Source organism: Rana temporaria, chromosome 9, assembly GCF_905171775.1.
Source record: "Rana temporaria chromosome 9, aRanTem1.1, whole genome shotgun sequence".
Taxonomy (NCBI): domain Eukaryota; kingdom Metazoa; phylum Chordata; class Amphibia; order Anura; family Ranidae; genus Rana; species Rana temporaria.
The window spans coordinates 63478891-63503093 of record NC_053497.1 but is presented as its reverse complement, the minus strand read 5'-3'; the positions used below and the strand labels follow the sequence as shown (position 1 = coordinate 63503093).

The window sequence follows — 24203 nt, the reverse complement described above, 5'->3', positions numbered from 1 at the left end:
GGAAATTTTAGGGACGGAGCATGCGCAGTACATTCGGCGCGGGAACGCGCCTAATTTAAATGGTCCCAGCTCCATTTGAATTAGGCAGGCTTGCGCCGGGCGGATTTACGCTACGCCGCCGCAAGTTTACAGGCAAGTGATTTGTGAATCAAGCACTTACGCTGAAAACTTGTAATACGTTACGCCGCCGCAGCGTAGGGCAATTCTACGTGAATCTGGCCCTATATTTTTACAGTGTTCAGATTTAAATATTTTAAGAACTGTAAGCATAAAACATGTATTTACTGAACATGACATACTTCTGTGTGGAAAAGGTATCGAAAAAAGAAAATTATATAATTTATATAAAAAACATTTTTGAGTATAAAATGCAAAATGTAACCATTTGGTTATATATAATGACTTTTAATAAAGGTGATACATAAAATATATATAAAAAAAAAACTCAATAAATAGTTTTAGTAGAATTTTGCATAGCTCCTTTGCAAGCATTAAAAACATTTATTATAGCTTCTGTCACGTTCTTCCAAAGTCTGGCATTAAGGTGTCTAGCGAACCAATATTTTTTACTTTGCCCTAAAAAACATATTACTTTTCAACTGTACGTTCATCCAACATTTTGAGATTGCTTTTGTGCATGCAGTGGAGGTATAGGCAGCTGTCTAAGATATCCAGGTTATAAAGTGTGTGTGTGTGTGTATATATATATATATATATATATATATATATATATATATATATATATTATAGTGTGTGACTCCACTTCAGGCTTTGCCCTTCAAATGGCCAAAGCAAACTTTCTGGTGGGGGGTAACAGCTTCAGTTTTTTTATTTATTTTCCTTGATCTAGAGTGTGCGCTTCCTGCCATTAATGTGGCTGATGTGCAGTGTGTGAATGTTAAATCAAGGAACATGAGATCTAAACTGAAGCTGTTATCCATAGAATCCTATGTTACTCATAGAAACCTTATTTTGTAATTTAAAAGATAAAGCCTAATTGGTTTCAGATAGATACTGTATGGTGCTGTAGTCTTGTTCTTCAACCCAAATCTGAGCACAGCTAGCTATGGGATGGATGGAACCACACCTTATATTTTTTATTGCCACTAAACGTCCACAGTGTAGACCCAAGTAAGATGGAGACTCAAGCATCTTCCAGAGCTAGGGTACTAGAAAAAGTTCATATTCATCAATTTCTTTGTTTTCTTACTTGGTTATGAGCTCTATCCCAAGATATTTTTTAAACCTAGAAATGTCCCTGCATTTAAATACTACTCTCAATAAAATTCTTGTTTTTAATTGTCTTCCCAGATGGCACTGTCAGTATCAATTTAAAGTGGTTCTAAAGGTTTTTTACCTTTGTGCATTCTATGCATGAAGGTAAAATAAACAGGCAGTGTTCTGCCCCCCCACAGCCCCCTTATTCTTAGCCAAGCCCAATCATGATCCAGTGAAGTGCATGAGAGCGGCAACTATCCCAGGGCTCTCCATCCTGATTGACTGAGCTCACAGCCAGTAAGAAGAGAGTTGGGGCGAGCCCCGTTCTGTGTGTCGTATGTATTGGGAGTGAGCAGGCACGAGTTCCCCCATAGCAAGCAGCTTGCTTTGGGACACTTGAAGAAGAGAAGGGTCCAGGGGCATCAGTGGGGGACCTGAGAAAAGGAGGATCAGGGCTGCTCTGTGCAAAACCACGTCACAGAGCAGGTAAGTATAAAAGGTTTTTTTTTTTTTTTTAAATGTAAAAAAATACCATTAATGTCACTTTTTGTAAACAAAATTGGGGTTCCTAGGGTTGGGGGTTTGTGCAGGGGCAGAAATTGGATAATGCATACTGCCGGCTTCATACCATACCTTTTACTGAAGCTTAAAACTTTGACATCATCCACACGCAAATATGCGGCCTCTTGGCGCCTGGTCCTTGGCACCGAGAGGCCACATAATTGCGTGAATTGCTGTCAATACAGCTGTTCTGAGAGCGCGTGTGATGCGCGCACCCGGCACACTTATGGGCACCTAACTGAAAGCTCCCGATTGCTGCTTGCGATCGGGAGTTTTCAGATCACGTGACCGCCGTGACAGCCATTCATGGCGGTCAAGTGCTTCTAAGCCCCACCTCCCTCATAAACCTCTTAAACATAAGATCATGTATAATATCAGTCCAACACAGCAAGTTTAAAAATATTTGCAGCCATTATAGTTTACTTTAATGGATTTTGTTACACTGTCAGCACAAACATCTGAACATTACCAAGTTTTATAGCACAGGTCCACAATGCATTGCATTGAATGTGACTTGTCCATCCAGAAGTAAATGTCCTGGAGCAGAAGTTGAAGTTTAGCTGTGTTCCTCTCTTCCTAGGAAATAAAATTGATGTTAAGCAAGAGTGACTGTCCGACCCCCTCTTCTGCCGGGTGTAAACTGTCCTTTAATCTTGAGGGAGGAAAACCGATCATTCAGTGTGACATTAGTCTGCAGAATACAGAAGATTGCATTAGCACTTTTCTTTGTAACATTTGCCACCCTTGCTAAAATAACAATCCTTGACACATATCATAAAACATACAACAATTAGGTCACTTTATATATATATATATATATATATATATATATATATATATATATATATATATATATATATATATATATATATATATATATAAACTTTACTATTGTCTTATTTTTTTTATTCAAAAAAGTGAATTTTCACCCAAAAAAATTTGATTGTAAGACCGTTGCTCAAATACGGTGTGACAAAAAGTATTGCAATGACCGCCATTTTATTCTCTAGGGTGCAAAAAAATGTTTTTAACTTGTAAACACTGAATCTGAAAAACAAGCTTGGTCCTTAAGTGGTTAAAGAAACAAATGTTTTTACAAATCCTTTATAATAATAAAAAAAAAAAAAACTACCTTGTAAATCTATATTTAATCACTTTATCCAGTGATGCAGATCCTCGCAATGACAATGAATGACACCCAAACAAAAACACACAAGATCTCTGCAACACATCGGATCCAGTTGCTGTACTTCGCCAAGATATTGTCATGTTCATAATTGGTAAGTGATATCAGCCATCCATCCCCAGCCCCTTTGTTTATATTCAGTTGTCAGCCAGGAGTGCGGGTTGTTAGGACGCTGGTGGACACTAGCCCCATAAAAAACGCTCTAAAAAAGGCTTTTTCATAAAAAATACATAGCACAGCAGGCACATATCAGGAATATGAAATGTTGGGTTTAAATATTCTTTATTTTACAGTTTTCAGGATAAGAACATTTTCAGCAAGTACACAAAATACCCTTTGATCTTGCCAAAAACACAGTGTCCTTGTGCGCTGAAAATAAAGAAAGAACCTGTCTTGGGTAAACTACTAGTCCCATCAATCCACCATATAATGGAGATGAATAAAGACATACATTTCCAGCCTGTGTGACAACCATGGCTGCTACATAGATACAATGGAGGAAAAAGCATAGACATCAATTATTTGTAGGATCACCAGGTGAAAATAAAGCCAAAACAAGTCTGAAAAAACAAACAAATGCAGCCACCACATTTAAAGCCTAGCAAACTGTAATATACAATATGCCATATTTTTAGTTTTTTGTCACCATTACAACCACTTTTGCTATGTTAAGCATTACATTCCAGGTCTGAGTAATTGAGATAAAAAATGAACTCACGTGATTAGCCATAGCTCGGAAGTTGAATCTCAAAGGCACACCTTTAGGAAGAGGTCCTGATGGCCGAACTCCCGGTTTCCTAAATTTACCACCAGGTTGCTTCATTCTTGGTTTGATGGCTCTGTGACATTGATTAAAATAGGTGAACATTGGTTTTCTAGAAATGACATTTGCACAATAGAACCAATATATGACAAATACAATTATCAATACAGCAAGGGGGTTTAGTAATTCAAAATGGAAAATTGAACATTTAGCAAGAGCGCACAAATATTAACTGACAAAATGTTGTTGATATAGGATGTGAGCGCCCTGGATAACCTCTATCACCACTGTGCCAAAAATATATATTAACGTGAAAAAAGCTAAAGCTGCTACTTAATAAATGAATAGTGAAACAGAAAAAAACTTAACTCAAAACAACATAATTGAGATAAGAAAATTGTAGCTCTATTAAATAAATATACTAATACAGGCATACCCCGCTTTAAGTACACTCACTTTACATACACTCGCAAGTAAGGACATACCTGTGAGTGTATGTAAAGTGCCTTACAAGTATTATACGGACATTTTGCAGCCGCAGTAGAAGGGGCTGAAGCTCCGAGAGCATAGCCCGCCCTGTTCCAGTGTGCCCCTGACACCCCCACTACAGCCCCTGAGACCTCAACTACAGCTCTTGACACCCCCACTACAGTCCCTGACCCCCCACTACACCCTAGAAGTGAAAAAGGGTATTGTTTCACTTTAAGTACATTTTCGTTTTACATACATGCTCTGGTCCCGTTGTGTACTTAAAAGTGGGGTATGCCTGTACTGTGAAACATTTTGTGTCATATAAACTCAATAACACCACATGACAAGTGATATAAAGTCCATATAATAAATAAAAGACAAAAATTATGAAAAATTTCTTGTTCCTGTAAATCTTCCACCACACCACCGTGCTGTGACAACTTCCCTCTGAAAAGCGCACTCACCAAATGGATTTGCCTTTCACTCTCGTGTTAGGCTAAATCGCTTGTGTATAATCCCACAAATGGAAGAAACGAATCTCAGCTGGAACACCGTGATAATTCTTGATATTTTCACATATAAAGACACAAAGAAAGTGACAAATACAGATGGTGCAGCGCTCAAATAAAATAATAAAAGATGAATAGAAAGTCCATAAAATCGCAGTACACCTCCAGTGAGTGCCAATGTAGACAGACAGATGACTGTGTAGGTAACTTCACACGTGCTAGACACACATCCACCACCACATGAAATGGCCTCTCACCTCACCACCTGGACCCTTTGATTATGGAGGGTCAAATGCGCTTTATGTGTGAATATCAGCAAATCCAGCAGTAGTAGAGACGTCACAGAGAAACCGATAGGTCATCCCAGGTCATGTAATAAACAAATGCCAAAACATAGTGCTCTCCATTTGGATAAACTATTTAATCGTAAGAAAAATGTAAAAAAAAAACACTCACAATGAAGGCACTACGATCGGTGCCGATGTATACAGCGTGTATATTGAGCAAAGTGATAGCCGCAGGTGACGTCACAATGCTCCTTCCATACGCGTTACGTCCTCTATGGGCGGGGACTTGTTTCGCGATGTATGCTTATTCATGGAATTGAGCCAATCCCATGAATAAGTATACATTGCGAAACATGTCGGGTGCGCTTTTTAGAGGGAAGTTGTCACAGCACCGTGGTGTGGTGGAAGATTTACAGGAACAAGAAATTTTTCATCATTTTTGTCATTTATTTATTATATGGACTTTATACCACTTGTCATGTGATGTTATTGAGTTTATATGACACTACATTTTTCACAGTATTAGTATATTTATTTAATAGCGCTACAATTTTCTTATCTCAATTATGTTGTTTTGAGTTAAGTTTTTTCTGTTTCACAAATATTAACTGCATGCATAAGCAGCCAATCAGATTTCCACTTTAATCATTTTTTGAGCAGTCAAGTTGAAAACAGTCAATAATGATTTCTGTTTTCTATGTGTTATTTCATGTTGCTCTTCTTCTTAAACTGACCTTCCACAGTATATATATACGTCATTACTGTTTGACGTTTAGTACTGGGGTTATGGCAGCAGCTAGTTGCCATAACCCAGTTATCATTTTTTTCTGTGGGCGATTCACTTTAAGAGGCAGTGGAAGAGGTGCCCCCTCATCCCGCGGGGGGCACCTCTGGTCGTTTACGGGTTTACCAGAGCCACCTGTAAACCCTGAATCAATCCAGGTTGTGGAGGACTGATTGACCTCTGACATCACTTCTGCTTCTCGGGCATAAAGTAAATACATATTTTTTAATCAAAGTGTCAGTATTTTTTTTATTATTTTGCTTTGAAGTGTAAATGATAGAGCTGATTTGACCCCAGATCTCTCAATAAAGAGGACCCGTCATGCTTATTTCTATTACAAGTGATGTTTACAACCCTTGTAATAGGAATAAAAGTGATAAAAAAATAATAAAGGGACAGTCTAAAAAAAATTAAATAAAAGGTCAAATAAATAAGAAAAAACATTTAAAGCACCCATCCATCCGTGCTCGCTCACAGAAGCAAATGTATACGTAAGTCGTGCCCACATATGTAAGCGGTGATCATAACTCTAAACAGGTAACCAGTAAAAATACAGGGCAATTAAACCCCCTTCCAGTCCAAGCCATTTTTCAGCTTTCAGCGCTGTCACATTTTGAATGACAATTGCGCAGTCATGCAACACTGTATCCAAATGAAATTATATTAAAAAAATCCCTACAAATAGAGCTTTCTTTTGGTGGTATTTGATCACCTCTGTGGTTTTTATTTTTTGCGCTATTAACAAAAGAGTGACAAGTTTGAAAAAAAAAACACAATGGCCCGGATTCACAAAGCACTTGCGCCGACGTATCTCGAGATATGCGCCGTCATATCTGTGCGCCTGACTCAGAAACTAAGATACGCCTGAAAATAGGCTTCATCCGACCGACGTAACTTGCCTACGCCGGCGTAGAGTGGGCGCATATTTACGCTGGACGTATTTGGCGCTCCCATTGATTTTCTATTCACATATGCAAATGAGGGAGATACGCTGATTGATTCACGAACGTACGTCCGTCCGACGCAGTGCACGTAAAGTCATACGTCTGGCGTAAAGTTATGCCCCATAAAGGAGGTGTAACTCAGCAGCATCCATGCAAAGGGCTGCACCAGGGAACATAAGCCGACATATTTTACGTCGTTTACGTAGGACGTGAATATGACTAGGCGTAGGTTACGTTCACGCCGTAGGCAGTGATCCGACGTATCTTAGGCAGTTGTTCCGACGTGATTGTGAGCATGCGCACTAAGATGCGCCCATGGGATGGCGCATGCCCAGTTGGCGATACGTATCTGTCTGGCGCTCGGCCCATCATTTGCATGGGGTCACGCCTCATTAGCATGGCTCACTCCCACTTCCACTTACGCCGACTTACGCCGACTTACGCCTGAGAAACATAGCTCAGATTTGGGAGGAAGTGCTTTGTGAATTCAGTGCTTGCCTCTCTGCGCTGCGTCGGCGTAGCGTAAAGGACATAAATATGCGCCAGTGTCTGTGAATCCGGGCCAATATTTTTTACTTTTTGCTATAATAAATATCAATTAAAAAAAAAAAATGTTTTCCTCAGTTTAGCCCGATATGTATTCTTCTACATATTTTTGGTAAAAAAAAATCAATAAGCGTTTATTGATTGGTTTGCGCAAAGTTGCGCAACTCAACACCGTAATGTGAGGCTTTCTCCCTGGTGTGGGGAAAGCCTCTTGAGGGGGGAGGGGGCGAGCAGGCAAGTCAGGACACTCTCTACTTTGCAGATAAAGAAAATAAGCTGTGTGTTAGTGGGTGTACTGACACTCCTGCTCGCCCCCTTCCCCCTCAAGACGCTTTCTCCACACCGGGGAGAAAGCCTTGCATTACTGTGTGGAGTTACAGACAGCAGAACAGGAAGTGAGGATTTCCCAGAAGAAATAAGGACATTTAAAAGCAAAATGGAAGGATGAGGTAAGTGAAGGAGGACTGCACTAAGGTAAAGGAAGCTATTTAGGGAAAAAATGTTTACCTTTATAACCCCTTTAACACGTATCAATCAAAAAAAGGGAGTTTAGATAGAGAACATGTTCTCTTATAGTGCGATGAAATTCCGTCGGAATTCCGATGTGATTTCGGTCGGACAAGGTCCGATCGTGTGTACGGGGTTTCAGGTTTAATGCTGTAAAGGGCAGACTTTTTGTACAGCCTCTGCACGCTCACAGCCCACTTGTTTGGAAATACTAACTTGTATGCCTAATATACATGAGGGGGACAAATATTTTTATTTCCAAAGAAAAAAAAAAAAACAGTAGACCAGCTGATATTTAGGTATTTGCAATCCTCTAACTTCATTTCATACAGATTTCTTCCTAAAATAAAAATGATTAAACCGTACTCACTGTGAACCTCGATTTGCTTTAGGGTTAGCCACAGATACTGTTAGAGTTGTTCCAAAGCCCTCATCGTTCTGCCACCTGTCAAAAAAAATACATTAAATGTTTCAATTTCTATTTGTTAAAAATTGGCATATACCCGCACATACAAATACACTCTATACATAAACACACTACTGTACATATAGACATATAAGCACAAACCTTCTGGTGTTCAGCTGCCTGTTGCCACGGTTCATCTTGATCTGCTGTGTTAGCTGGAAGCAGACAACATAAAAAGAGTTATATTTCAGTAAGATAACCAACACTAGTTATACCACTAATTCACTCAATTGCTAATTCTGCGCTTAAAAAGTTCTATGAATTTTTTAAATTTAAATCTAAAATGTCACACCCTCATTTCACTTATGCGCCCTTGTGCCAAGACACTTTGGTCACAGGGATATGTAGTCTATGCTGTCAAATCACGTAATGGATCTGGAACATGTTCCCAGGGCTCTAGCATGCATACAGAAAAACAAAAGTACTGGCTGTTTTGCACACTGGGGTAAGATTTTACAGGTACATATTTTATAATGGATTACTTATTACTATAGGGATAGTTTTACAATCTTTTTTTGAACAAGCATTTAATTTTACCTTAACCACTTAAGACCCGGACCATTATGTAGGTTAAGGACCTTGCCCCTTTTTGCGATTCGCAATGCGTTGTTTTAAGCGACAATTGCGCAGTCGTGTGACGTGGCTCCCAAACAAAATTGGCGTATTTTTTTCCCACAAATAGAGCTTTCTTTTGGTGGTATTTGATCACCTCTGCAGTTTTTATTTTTTGCGTAATAAACAAAAATAGAGCGTCAATTTTGAAAAAAAAAACAATATTTTTGACTTTTTGCCATAATAAATATCCCCCAAAAATATATAAAAAAACTTTTTTTTCCTCAGTTTAGGCCGATACGTATTCTACCTATTTTTGGTAAAAAAAATAGCAATAAGCGTTTATCGATTTGCGCAAAAATTATAGTGTTTACAAAATAGGGGATAGTTTCATTGCATTTTTATTAATATTTTTTTTTTTTACTACTAATGGCGGCGATCAGCGATTTTTTTTTCGTGACTGCGACATTATGGCGGACACATCGGACAATTTTGACACATTTTTGGGACCATTGTCATTTTCACAGCAAAAATGCATTGTTTACTGTGAAAATGACAATTGCAGTTTGGGAGTTAACCACTAGGGGGCACTGAAGGGGTTAAGTGTGACCTCATATGTGTTTCTAACTGTAGGGGGCGGGGCTGGACGTGTGACATCATTGATCGCCTTTCCCTATATCAAGGAACAGACGATCAATGACAGTTGTGTTTACACCTCTCCCCGTTCTTCAGCTCCGGTGACCGATCGCGGGACACCGACAGCGATCGGGTCCGCGGGTCCCATGGGTTCGGTCATGAAGCTTCGGACCGGGTCGCGACCCCACGGCTGGGCTTAAAGAGACACGTACATGTACGTGATTGTGCCCAGCCGTGCCATTCTGCCAACGTATATCGGCGTGAATGGGTCCTTACGTGGTTAAAGGGGTTGTAAACCCTTGTTTTAAAAATAAATAAAAATAATAACATGCCTATACTTTTTTGCACAGAGCAGCACCGATTCTCTTCTTCTGGGGTGCCTTGCCAGCGCTCCAGGCCCCTCCTCTTCATTGGGATCCCCCCAGGGGAAGCCGCTTTTTCTGGGGGCACCCATGTGGGCTCGCTGTCCCACTGCTGTGTCCATTGATATGGACAGCGGGACTCTGCTCCATGTCACTGAATTTGAATGACAGCAGCGAGAGCTAATGGCTGGAGCCGCTGCACTTGCGCATATTGCTGGATTAGATTAGGCTCAAGTAAGAAAAAGGGGGGTTCTGGGGAGGAATGCAGTAAGGTGAAAAACCTTGAGGCTTTACAACCACTTTAAGGCTGCCCATACATGGATTAAATTTCGGCTTGTCCAGCAGGGACTGACTGAATTTTGATCCATGTATGGGCACACCGGTTTTCACAAGTCAATCCATTGATTTGTGTACAATCAGACTGTCAGGTTTTTCCCAAACAATTAGTGCCCGTGTCCTGCCGAGAATTGTCCCCTGGCGGATTTTGCCCGCTCTGTCCTGCACAGGCGCAGCGGACCTACTAAAATTGCAGAACCTCCACACACCTCAATCGCCTGGACACGGCGCATGCGCATTGAGCACAATATTGTGCCACACGCTGCCGATGCTCTCTCCACTCTGCAAGGGGGGCGGGTGTATTACAATTATATCGTGTAAGGGGCGAATGCCACAAAGTCGCCCATCAACAGTGCAAAAATCGCCTCTTCTTTTCATACACCCGCCCCCTATCAGACGATATAATTGTAATACACAGGCCACGCCCCCCCCTGCAGAGTGGAGCGAGCATCAGCAGCGTGCGGCAACGACTGTCACTATGCCCTGTTCATTGCGCAGGCGCAGTCTCCAGCTCATGCCCAGCTCTTCATGTTCGGTAATTTTCAGAGCTAGAGCGCTGCACCTGCGCAGTCCAGGGCGGGCATTATCTGCCAGGGGGACACATCTCGGCAGAACAACGGCAGCTTTAGACAGCAATACAATAGCATTGTGGGAGGGATTCCACCATCAACACTGACTGCGTTGATGGGCAAATCGAGACATTTTCTTTCCTTCCACCCATGATGGAAGGAAAGAAAATTGCATAATGTATGGCCTGCTTAAGGCTTGTATCTATGCTTTGGGGTAACACATACTCATTTGGAGAGGGAGGGGCAGGACTAGAAGGTAACTTTGCTGCAGGCCTAGGTGATACAATGAATATGCTTATAGGAAGAGAGAGCAGTGTTATCACATAGGTGAACTGCTACTGCTCTTTCGCTGTCTAATCACATGCTGGTGGCAGGGAGAGGCACAGCATTATTGCTTAACTGCATCAGAAAAAAGTCAGGTCACCAGTCTGGAGAGGATGTGCAAGGTCCCCGTCACACTGGTGGAGTCCGCCAGTGGATCCACCCACTAAGCAGGGGGATCTCTCCGCTGGTCCCCACTGAGCAGGCAGATGACAGGTCTGTCCACTCCACTGATGCAGAGTGGACATGGACACAGCCCGCTGTTCACTATGGGGCTGTCGGATGGAATTGGACCGCCTGTCCATTTCCATCCAATTGTCATCTGATCCCCTGGATGGATAGGGAATGGATCTCCCTATTTCTGTTTTTAGCAGACAGGATTGGATCAGATGCCAGCGGGTGTCAGTGGACACATGTACACAGAGAGTAATGGATGGTCCAATCAGGTACACCAGAAAAACTGACCCGAAAATGGGCTTAAATCTCAGGGCTGGTCAGGCAAAAATTGCAGATAATTGCATCCAATGCTTACCATAAATTTTCCTTTCCTGGTACCTATTCATGGCAGCATACCAGTGATAGCGCTTTGCTCCTATCTTTACCTACAGGACCAGTTAAAATCTATAGAATAGTGAGAAAGATATCTGTAGCATTCTGTATAACTATACCAAGATTGAGTGTGGGTCAATACACTGAGTCCACTGTCCATACTGCCATAGATGCGCACCGGGAAGGGAAAATTATGTTTTTTGATGCAGTTTTCCAGTTTCCTGGTGCTCACACGGCAACCTACTAGAGATACATACCTAGCTTATAGGGAGGGTGATGCTGAAAAAGATTAATCTTAATAGCACAAGACATGGAAGTCTGAACAACTCTTCTGTCAAAGTCAACCGTGGTGAGATCCAGGAGATCTATGTTGCAGTGCCTGTGGAACGTGCAATGTGATGACCTACTCGATGCTCTGCAGAAAGTCTCTAAGGCAGGGGTCTCCAAACTTTCTAAACAAAGGGCCAGTTTCCTGTCCTTCAGACTTTTGAGGGGCCGGACTGTGGTCATTGGGAGTAGAAAGATCCCGACATCAGTGGGGAAAAACAATGCTCCATCTTTGGTGTCGGTGGAATTGTGCCCTGTGATTGAGAAGAACTGTCCCCCATCATTGGTGTTATTGGGCCCATTTGTTGTTGTCATTGGGAAGAATTGTGTCCTCATTGGGGTCAGTGGAAGAGGGGGCAGGGGGTTGTTTATGCCCCATTGTTGGTATCAGTGGAAGAAATAGTGCCCAGAGGGCCAGATAAAAGCAAGCAAAGGGCCACATCTGGCCCCTGGGCCGCAGTTTGGAGACCACTGCTCTAAGGGGACCCTTGTGTCTTGACGATCCAGGATGACAGAGTCCCTAATGAATTCTTCTTTCAGTCCATCGGAAGTCCTGAACAAAGAAGTTGCTTGAAGATATGCTTTTAGAGTTCCGGGCATGCCAAGTTTATAATGAACTAAGCTTTCTGTGGAAATACCCACTCATTTGTCAGATTAAAGACCAAGGCCACCTTGGGAGTGAAGTGCTGGAGTAGTCAGAGCACTACTCTGTTTGAAAAGAACAGGAGGAAAGGCAGGTCAGAACTTCTTTCCTGCAACCACAGGCAGACAGCGTTGACAGAGGAATCCCTCCTGCCGAGCCATTGTATTCTCCAGGTGAGGGAGCAGGGGAAGCCATCCCCGCTGGGAGAAGACAATGATTATGGCTAGTGGCTGTACCAGCCGCTACCAATAATCGTATGTAAAATCCAACAGGCTAGTTGTACCAAAGTTGATCAATCAACTTGGATACATTCAGCCTGCCCATACATGGTTTGAATCTCAGCTGGTTTCAGATTCAAACCGTCTATGACTGGCCAAAGGCTCTCTGTTGACTAGCACTTGAAGCACTGAAATTCCCCCCGAGGTAATGGCCACTAAAGACTGCCTTTAATGTAATGCCCCATACATTAGATGTCTTCCTTCTGTGGGAGCGAAGGGGTCATGAAAGGACTTCAAGGACTGTTATAGGGTCCCACTGTGGGAATACACTCCTTGGAGCTCCTAGCTTTAGCACTGCCTTTTTGAACTGCTCCATCAAACGGTCACTTACCCATCTTTTTTTTTTTGTGAAAGCTGAATGCTACAGGGTCTCTCTTTTACTTTTTAATAGATTTTACCTGGTCCTGTAGGTTGGGGATAGGGGAGGAGCTTTACCACTAGTATGCTGCCATAGTAAATACATCTGTTGGCTGAAAAACTGCTTTGATATAAGTGTTGTAAAACGTGCATTTAGTTGTTTGATTGTTGTTCAACTTAAATATGAAGATCTCATCAGACATTTTGCATTTTAATTCATACATCAATTTCTGATATCAGCATTACTTACTCTTTTGTTTTCATTAACTGAATTTCTTCTTTGTTGGCCTTGACCAGTTCTAAACTGTAGTGCTTTGTTTTTTAAGTTGTTTCTGCTGTAATAAAAATTATCATTATTACTTGCTGGATTGGAGATTGTGCCAAGTTGTGCTTTATTACGTTTTCAATATAAAAGCTTTTACCACTACATCAGAGACACCAAAATAACCAAACCTTACCGGCACGCTGTACTACTTGGATACTATGGCATCAGGGTTTTTCTAGGTAATATTTATATACTTTTGAACATACCGTTTAGAACAATAGGTCCAATTTCCATTTTGCAATCTATTTTTAAAAACAGAAGCATGTAACTGGTGCTTGGTGATTGGTCACTAATGCACCCAGCACTGTCGTATCAGAGAAAGAGTCCTCAGCCCTTTGCATTTTGTGACTACAAAAGCAAGTGCAGAAAATGGACACCAGCATAAGAAATATTCAGTAGGTCGATTGCATCTGTGAGGCAGTTGAAAGGGCAATATTTAAAATGGAGTCACGAAGCTAGAAATCAGTCCCAGAAGCTTCCTATGAAATCAGCCATTAGTTAAAACACTTTTTATTGACAGTAAAGTTAAAAAAACTACTCACAAACAGATGGAAAAAACCTGTGATACAAGTGATCTCCAGATGATAGCAATTGGTCTAAAAACAACAGACTCCAGTTGGTACCATAGGAGATTTCGAAGGCCACTGCCGGCTAACACTTTTCGAAGGAACACCTTCTTCCTCAGTAAGATACATGTGAAGCTGAGGGAGGTAACACTGCTGAGCTCTGAGGAAGAAGGTGTCAGGAAAGGCATAACCATCCATCAGGAATTGCACACCAGGCACGCACATTCACGGCGCATCAGCACAAGCGCATGCGCACGCGTGCACCTGCGCGCACACGTGCGCCTGTCACCAACATTGGCGCCAAAGGGGATATTTAAAGTGAGTGCACCAAAGGCTCCTTGCTGTTTGCTCTGCAGCTTCTGTGTGTCTGAACCATGTTACCTGTGATGACTTCTGATCTTGAACCCGGCTTGCTCTCACTAACCTTGTCTGCTTGATTCCTTGACTTCGGCTTGTTTTGGACTTCTCTTCTGCCTACTGCTCTGCCTGATACACCTGAATGCTACCGACCTGGCCTGCCTGACTGCATCGGTTTTTCTGCCTGCTGCAGTTCTGCTTTGCAAATCACACAAGTTCCTGTCTCTTCTGCGATTCAGCCTGCCACAGCTCTGGTCTACCCAACCCTGCAGGTCTGCTTGTTGCATCACCAGCCACGAAAATCCAGCCATACCGAATACAGGACCGATCCTAGGCACTCCTGCATCACTGTGCTTCTGTGGCTACTGTCTCAACCTCAGGGTCCCACAAGCCGGTGCAGCAAGAGAGGCTCTCCTTTACACGTCAGGCTCACGATCCAGGTACATGACAGAAGGTGTTCCTTTGAAACGCGTCCGCCGGCAGTGACTTTTTTATTTTTTTTATTTTCTGTTAGGATACCCCTATCCTTGAGAGCAGCAAGGCCTCCACAAGCTCGAGTTCACCTGGTACTCACTTGTGTGCAGAAGTGTTTGTCTTTCTGCTTTTAGTTAAAACACCTCTTTCACTTAAAAGCTGCTGGTTGTTATGAAATTCAGAATTCTAGAGAGACTTGTACAAAGCTTTAAATGCATCAGGGAAAGTTATCGCACTTACTGATAGTATCAAAGCTTTCCAGTCTCTCCTACCTCCTGCACATTCAACATAGCCATCACTGAATGTTCCCAAAGAAATGTATGGATTGCCCAAACAGCAGTGATCAGAACAAGCAGCATTTGGGCACAGTAAGGGCATCGTCAGTAAAAAAAAATCTTGGCGTAGAGAGTCCAGCGGTATACTTCCATATGCGGGTGCATGCTTACACAAGGGCGAGGTAGTAGGCCTAAACTGCGTGTTCTATAGCCCAAAAAGCCTGTGTGTATGCGGCCCCACATGGCCGTCCTGATTTCAAAAAGTGACAGCTAGTATGGGGAACTTCTCCCAATACTGCTGTCTCGAACAGCGACTTCAGCATTGGGAACATGTTACATGTTCCACCCTAATAACAGGTAACATGTTCCCAAAGGTGAAATTATCCTTTAAATTCCCAACCCACATTCTAGTGCTACGGCAGTTATATCACTTTAGTAAAGACACGTAAAATTAGCTTTGGTGTTCTGTAACATGCATGTAGCCAAGGAGACAGAAGGTGACGGGCAATTAATTACTGCCTCATAGAAGTGTTCAGCTTTGTGACAGGTTTCCTTTATGTTTAATTGAAGTATACTGTACCATTATCATACCTCCCAACATTTTGAGATGGGAATGAGGGACACCTACTAGCAAATGTATGTAGGCATAGGTCACGCCCCCTGTCACTCCCTCTTAAAGGAGAATTAACCAAAAAATAGGTTAATTAAATCCACAAGTGCTTTTTTTTATCACTACTATTCTTTTATATTGGCTTTTAAAATTTACAAATACAGCAATTTAAAGATTGGATGAAAGGTTTAGCACTGGAAAACACTTTTTGAAAGATAAAAAGTTAATTTTATATACAACGATATAGATCAGACCAAAATGAAGGACAAATGAGGAGGACAGAGGGACATTGTTCCCAATCAGGGACATTGTTCCCAATCAGGGACAGTCCCCAATCAGGGACAGTTGGGAGCAATGCCTTTATTCTTTATTCTTTTAGTGGAATTTCAACATTTAAATGGTACAGTTGATGTTTTACAATTGAAATACATGTATGTTTATTAATAAAACTGCCAAAAGATTGTTATTTCGACAAAGCCAGTCTTGTGATTCCAATGCATCTGCCACACTACACAGCCAGGAAGATCACTCTATAGCCTGAAATAGCGTTTCCATCTGCTTTACACTTACTGCTTCCAGAAAGTTTCCTGCTAACAGGACTGGGGTGATTATGCTGATTCTTTTTCCACTGAATAAGCTGGACGTGGAAACCTTTATTGCTGAACTGGCAAAGAGTGTGTCACCTGCCTGTGCAAAAGTGTGTAAATCATGACATTTTCCTTATGCCGCGTACACACGACCGTTATTCATGTCATGGTAAAAAACAAAGTTTTTCTTGCCGTGATTCCTCTCAAGCCTCGTCGAGAAAAATGCTCTGGAGCCTACACACGATCGTTTTTCACAACCAATTTAAAAAAATTGCATTTTCTCGTCATGAAAACCGGTCATGTGTATGCGGCATTACAGTTTTAAGAATCCTTTTGCAGATACAATCACACACAAATATACACTTCAACGGTGTTCTTAGCTGTCTGCTGGATATTCCACTATTGTTTTTTTTCCACTTACCTCCTAGTGATCATCTGTACAGGCACAGGTGATGCTCTATACTTCTTTGTGATCGGCCTTGCCTTCTGTGATTGTGCTTGCCCCAAGTTCTGAGAACTCTGTCAACATTGTAAAAGCAAAGACAGTCATTGCTACGCATTAAACAAGTCAAAGATAATGAAGGTTCTGTAGTTGCCCTTTCTTTCTATTGTGAAACTATGGGGGTCGATTTACCAAGTGCAAACAGACTGTGCATTTTGCAAATGCAGTTGCTCCAGAGATTAGTAAATGAGGTTCTCTTTGCAAAGAATAACCAATCACATGCTCGGAAAACAAAATGAACAGCATTTTTGCATGCACATGATTGGATCAGGGAAGTTAGCAGAGCTTCTACGAATTTATTAACCTCTGGACCAAATACACTTGCAAAGTGTAAAGTCTTTTCGCCTTTAGTAAACGCGATTGGCACTGCGCTGACAAGCCATTCACCTCTGCAGCTAGGGGTTCGGATACTGGTCTCGGCTAAATGTGAATTGAGTTTGGTGGTCTCAGCCCGGCTCCCGGTGGGTGTGCTATGCAAGGTAAGCCTGCGCTTTGTACGCCCACCCCCCTCCCACAAAAACCACCACACCTACACACGCACTCGAAATTGGGTTAACATGCATGCACTTTGACCACGCGGTCTCTAAAAGAGAGGCGAAGGACTAACGGGGCTGGTTGAGCGGGCTAATCCTCGCACTCCCTTATAGGGAGTCCCTCTGCCCCGTTGGGCTTCAAAGCGGAGCAGGTAGGGCGGGCTGTGTGGGAGGACCCCCTCGCACACCCGCCATTGCCACCTGGGGCATGGAGAAAGGTGGCAGATTGCCTCTGGGGGAGGCCTGCCTACTCCCAACTCCTGCAGTCCGGCTCCTCTCTCGAGTACACGCACAAAATACACTTTAAAAAAAAGAAAAAAAATATGTGTCCTTTAGGCCCCGTACACACGACCAAACATGTCTGCTGAAACTGGTCCGCGGGCCAGTTTCAGCAGACATGTTCGGTCGTGTGTAGGCCCCAGCGTGCAGGATTCCAGCAAACATTTGCCCGCCGGGCCTTTTCCCAGCGGGCAAATATTCCTGGACTTGTTTTAAAACAGTCCGCTGGAATCCTGCCCGCTCGGACATGTTCGGTCGTCTGTACAGACCTACCGTACATGTCCGAGCGCCCGCCATCCCTCGCATGCGTCGAATGACTTCGACGCATGCGTGGAAGCATTTAACTGGCAGGCCTGCCCACGTCGCCGCGTCATTGTCGCGGCGATGCCGCGGACACGCCCCGCGTATTGTTTACGCGCGGATTTCTGTACGATGGTTAGTACAGCCATCGTACAGAAATCCCCGGGCAGACATGTACGGTGAAAACGGTCCGGCGGACTTTTATCGTACATGTTTGCCGGTGTGTACGCGGCCTAAGGTGTGTTATAACTGTAGGGGGGAGGGGACTCTCAAGGGGAGGAGACCGATGTGTGTTCCTCTGTACTGGGAACACACATTGGTCTCCTCACCGCTGACAGGAGGTGGATCTGTGTGTTTACACACACAGATCCACACTCCTGCCGTGATTACCGACAATCGCGGGCACCCGGCGGCAATCGCGGCCGCCGGGCACCCGCGCCGGGTCACGAGCGTCGCCGCGGGCGCACGCCCTAGATCGCCGGGAACACAGGACGTCATATGACGTCCACCTGGATCGAGGAGGGGTTCCTGCCGCCGTCATTTCACAATGAGGCGGTAGGGAAGTGGTTAAGAAAGGCCTGGATTCTTTCCTAAATGTACATAATATAACTGGGTACTAACATTTATAGGTAAAGTTAATCTGGGGGAATATCCAATTGCCTCTCGGGGGATCAGGAAGGAATTTTTTCCCCTGCTGTAGCAATTTGCCTTCCTCTGGATCAACTGTGGGTATAGAATTGGATATATGTGATTGTATGATATTATTATTATTTTATTTTTTATGGTTGAACTGGATGGACTTTTTCAACCTGACTAACTATGTAACTATGTAACCCTAAGATACTGAATCTGAAACTAATTGAGCTAGCATTCCCAAAGCCAAGAAAAGAAGAACTAAATTACCGGTGTATTTGTGTTGGGCCGGTTAAGTGGACTCACACCATGGAAGGTTGCCGTGGCTCTTTGCCGCGTAACTGGTCCAAAGGATGCATTTCTTGTATTGAAACGAGAAAATCTTTGTTGTTTAAAACCAGGCTTTGATCTGAGAGGCCCTAAGAAATAAAGCACAGATTAAGCATTTATAGCTCTGCCAAAGTTATAAATTAAAAATCCATCAATATGCACACTGTGTATTTTTAATTGATGGTCAGATTTTATACTGAGAAGGACAGGGTGGTAAATACTGCCCCTCGTTTTGACCTCCAGGACCTATCACCTCCAGGACCCCAGCAGCACATATACTGCACATATCATCCATCAAAGATCTCTGGAAAACTCAAGAAATCAATTGATTTTCTAAGCCACACATTTTCATTTCACCTGACTTTATGGGCAAATTTTTCTGATCACGCAATCTGAAGTTATATGCAATATTAAAAATTAACAATTTTTCAAAACTATTGCACTATTTTGTTTAGAATACACATAAGATGCAGTTATACTTAATACACACCTTGTTGATTTCTTGGTGGAGCTCTAAAAAATCTCATGTTTCTAAAATGTATTCTTGTCCTTACTTCCTGACCAGCCTGGCTTGAGGACGGCCGAGGATCCGATTCTTCTTTTTTAAGCTTAATTATGTCATCTAGGTGACAAAACATACATAAGTTGTACAAATTTAAACCATAAAGAAATTGCACTATACTTAAATGGTACACTCAAAAAATACCATATATGTTTTTTAAGGTATAGACTTGTCAAGGGGACAATTAGATTTTTTCTTGATTCCACATAGAAGTGTTTGATGTTTCCACTCACCTTTATGTGTATCAGCTTCAAATGTTATATTCACCTTTGGCAGAGCATTGCCCTGCCTGGGTCATAAAGAGGTTTTGACACAGGATTCTCAACGAGGCTGGGGGGGCAACCGCTTCGGGGGAAGACAGTGATTTTTGCTAGCGGTTGTAATAATCGCAAGTGAATCCGTCAGGCTGGTTGTACCCAAGTTGATCGATCAGTCAACTTGGTATATTCAGCCTGCCCATTAACGGGTCGAATCCCAGCTGAGATTTGAATCGTGTATGGCCGGCCTTAGTAGGGACCTGACCATGGTTCTGGGCTACACCCTGGCAGACAGGAGGTCTTTGCCCAGGAGTCAGGAAAGCTCCAATTAGGAGAGAGGTGAGAGCCAGAGCAGCTGGGGCTGCTAGCGGTGTGCACAGAGTTGTGTAGGAAGATGGTCTGTGGGAGACAGACAATGGCCTAAAGGGTTAGGCCAGATCAGGAGTTCTGCATGAATAAGCCTAAAGGATGAATGTTCATTTGCTTTGATGGAAGATAAATGCTGAAAACCCCTCTTGAGGGAAAACTCTTGTTTTGTATTTTCTGGAACCTTCTTTTAATAAAAGTGGGCAAGAAAATTCTATTAACTGGTTGCCGACCAGCCGCCGCAGTTTTACGGCGGCAGGTCGGCTCTCCTGCGCGAGAGCCCATAGCTCTATGTCACCTCGCGAAGCGGCCACTAGGGGCGCGCGCACGCCGCCGATCACCACCGGACACCCGTGATCGCTCGTTACAGAGCGAGGACCGGGAGCTGTGTGTGTAAACACACAGCTTTCGGTCCTGTCAGGGGAGAAATGCCTGACCGTCTTTTCATACAATGCTTGAACAGCGATCAGTCATTTCCCCTAGTGAGTCCACCCCCCCTACAGTTAGAACACACCCAGGGAACATACTTAACCCCTTCCCCGCCCCCTAGTGTTAACCCCTTCCCTGCCAGTGGCATTTTTATAGTAATCAATGCATTTTTTTAGCACTGATCGCTATAAAAATGCCAATGGCCCGAAAAATGTGTCAAAAGTGTCTGAAGTGTCCGCCATAATGTCGCAGTACCGAAAAAAAAAACGTTGATCGCCGCCATTACTAGTAAAAAAAAAATATTAATAAAAATGCCATTAAACGACCACCTATTTTGTAAACGCCTAAGATACGTTGAATCACTGAACGTAACCTACGCCCAGCCCTATTCTTGTAGTACTACGTAAACGACGTAAAATACGACGGCTGTTCCGTCGTCCATACCTTTGCATGGGAATGCGCCTCCTATAGGTGGAATAAATTTATGCCGGACGTACGCCTTACGTAAACGGCGTATATTACTGCGACGGGCGCAAGTACGTTCGTGAATCGGTGTATCTCAATCATTTGCATATTCGACGCGCCAATCAATGGGAGCACCCCTTGCGGACAGCGTAAATATGCACCCAAGATACGACGGCGTAGGAAACTTACGCCGGTCGGATGAAGCCTAATTTCAGGCGTATCTAGTTCTATGGGTACGGCGCAGAGATACAACTGTGTACATTTACACTTACGCGGCGTATCTGTAGATACGTCGGCGTAAGTGTTTCAAGAATCCAGGCCAGAATGTTTAAAAGCAATCCATATCCTAAATATACCAACAAGGTAATACAATTTTTGAACTTGGTGGATCAACGCATTTCACATGAGTACAGTGCTTCATCAGGATCCACGTGCCCTTGGGTCAAATGAATATGGAACATAGAACATATAACCCAAATTCTTTAACAAAGAATATATAAAATCAGTATAGATTATATTACAAAGATTAACCACTTCCATACAGGGCTGTTATACACACATCCATACCAGGCCTATTCTGGCACTTCTCTCCTACATGTACAAATCATAATTTTTTTGCTAGAAAATTACGCAGAACCCCAAAACATTATATATGTTTTTTAGCAGACACCCTAGGGAATAAAACGACGGTCATTGAAACGTTTTATCTTGCACGGTATTTGCGCAATAATTTTTCAAAAGCCTTTTTTGGGGAAAAAAATTGTTTCATGAATTAAAAAAATAACAAAACAGTAAAGTTAGCCCAATTTTTTTGTAAAATATGAAAGATGATGTTACACCGAGTAAATAGATACCAAACATGTCACGCTTTAAAATTGTGCACACTCATGGAATGGCGCCAAACTTCGGTACTTAAAAATCTCCATAGGCAACGCTTTGAAATTTTTTACAGGTTACCAGTTTAGATTTACAGAGGAGATCTAGTGCTAGAATTGTTGCTGGCACTCTAACGCATGCGGCGATACCTCACATATGTGGTTTAAACGACGTTTACATATGTCGGCGGGACTTGCGTCTGCGTTCGCTTCTGCGCACAAGCTACTGGGGACAGGGGCGTTAAAAAAAATATATATATTTTTTTACATATTTATTTATTTTTTTACATTTTTTTTTTTTTTTTTTTTTTTTTTATTATCACTTTTATTCCTATTACAAGGAATGTAAACATCCCTTGTAATAGGAATGTGTGTGACAGGTACTCTTTATGGAGAGATTCGGGGTCAATAAGACCCCACATCTCTCCTCCAGGCTGGAAAGCATGAGATCGGTGAAAAAAAATCACCGATCTCATGATTACTGTTGCTTAGCAGCCGCAATTGCGGCTTTGTTTACTTACGGGGACCCGGGCGTGACGTCATCACATCGCGCCCGGGTCCTCCGACGGTCATAGAGATCGTGGGCCTCTATGATGCCTCTAGCTGCAGGCATCATTCAGATATCCCCCCACAAAGCCCAGGACGTCATATGATGGCCACCCGGATCGGTAGAGGTCCTTTGTGGACGTCATTTTACAATGGGCTGGTATTGATGTGGTTAAATATATACACTGCAGAGGGACGTAGGGAGAAAAATTAAAGAAAGAAAATGGAGAAGAAAAAAGAAAAGCGCAATAATGCTCTACAGGCCTATCAGCACTTGTGTGAATGGGGCCTTATAGCTTTCCCTTAAAAATGAAAATGTATAGAAATGTGATTTCTACTTGAAATGTCTAGGAAAGCAGAGTAGTGTAAATAAGCCCTAAGTGAAAATGTTTATGTGTTATTGGACCCCCATGCAATATGTTCCAGTTTATTAAATGATATTCCATAGCAAACAATCATGTTTTTTACTTACTGAAAACCATATTTATTTTATTCTAAAGTGGGGACAAATTATATGAATGTTGGTTGATGCTGTCATATTTGCAAAAATAACAGACACAACATAAATGAACAATACACTCAATTTTTTAGAAAATCGTGCTTCTTCAAATACACATCAATGTAGACAGGGGGAAGAATCTCATTGAAGAGCTCTGTCATTTTTAATAATATGGTGGGTGAGGCAGCTCTTTAAGGCACAGACTGCATAATGAATACGTGTCCTTGTTACTTCCTCCATCAAATAGACAGAAGAGTAATTACTGTGCACATTGACAGGATTCTTCTGAGAATGGCCAGCCAGTGAAAGCTGAGGAAGATTCTCCTGCTAGCAACTGCTGCTGTCAGACAAGGCCGGTGTCATCGGAGTGAGTGGGAGGACACAGCTGCTAATGGCCGCGACCGGCTGCGTTTTATGCGATATGGTCCACAGAAGAATGAAAATACTTAACCCAATGTGGCAGGAGAAGGCTAATGTGATGAGTAAACAACTCAAGAAAGCTTTGACACTAGTAATTTTATGTTTCTCTATTCTTTCTTTTTTTTCACAGGTCAAAAGTCAACTCCACTTAAAGGGGTTGTAAAGGTTCATTTTTTATTTTCTAAATAGGTTCCTAGTGCATTGTTGGTTCACTTACCTTTTCCTTCGATTTCCCTTCAATGGCCCAGATTCTCGTATATGGGCGTAAAACTGTGCGGGCCTAACGTATCTGATTTACATTACGCCGCCGCAAGTTTTACAGGCAAGTGCTTTATTCACAAAGAACTTGCCTGTAAAGTTGCGGCGGCGTAGCGTAAATCACCCGGCGCAAGCCCGCCTAATTCAAATTAGCCGGGTAGGGGGCGTGGAGCATTTAAATTAGGCGCGTTCCCGCGCCGAACGTACTGCGCATGCGCCGTTCGGAAAATATCCCAGGGTGCATTGCTCCAAATGACGTCGCAAGGACGTCATTGGTTTCGACGTGAACGTAAATGGCGTCCAGCCCCATTAACGGACGACTTACGCAAACAACGTAAATTTTTTCATTTCGACGCGGGAACGACGGCCATGCCTAACATTGGTTGCCCCTCATATAACAACAAAAACCTGGGGAATGCCCAGGGAAAAACCAAGCCTACTTACCGACCAGCTTGCAGAAAACCAATTAACCTGTCTACAGTATGCGTTAAAAACAGGGGTTCAGTCCGCACGCATTTGCAAACGCATGCGTGAGCCACAGAGCCGCGCCAAGGCACCCTGTAATATCTGTGGTCCTAACACT

At 42.7% G+C, this 24203-nt stretch overlaps 1 protein-coding gene across 1 annotated transcript in view; it reads right to left on the bottom strand.

Annotated features, from left to right (window-relative positions):
• Positions 1 to 832: 832 nt before the first annotated feature.
• Positions 833 to 24203, bottom strand: part of LOC120913600 (UAP56-interacting factor-like) — a 41497-nt gene continuing 18126 nt past the window's right edge. Inside the window, exons 2-9 of the mRNA XM_040323669.1 lie at positions 19434 to 19565; positions 18884 to 19032; positions 16788 to 16885; positions 13423 to 13507; positions 8345 to 8397; positions 8147 to 8221; positions 3684 to 3804; positions 833 to 2470 (exon numbers count right to left, since the gene is read on the bottom strand). Coding sequence (XP_040179603.1) covers positions 2375 to 2470; positions 3684 to 3804; positions 8147 to 8221; positions 8345 to 8397; positions 13423 to 13507; positions 16788 to 16885; positions 18884 to 19032; positions 19434 to 19565 — 809 coding nt within the window. The 3' untranslated portion in view covers positions 833 to 2374. The remainder of the gene's footprint in view (positions 2471 to 3683; positions 3805 to 8146; positions 8222 to 8344; positions 8398 to 13422; positions 13508 to 16787; positions 16886 to 18883; positions 19033 to 19433; positions 19566 to 24203) is intronic.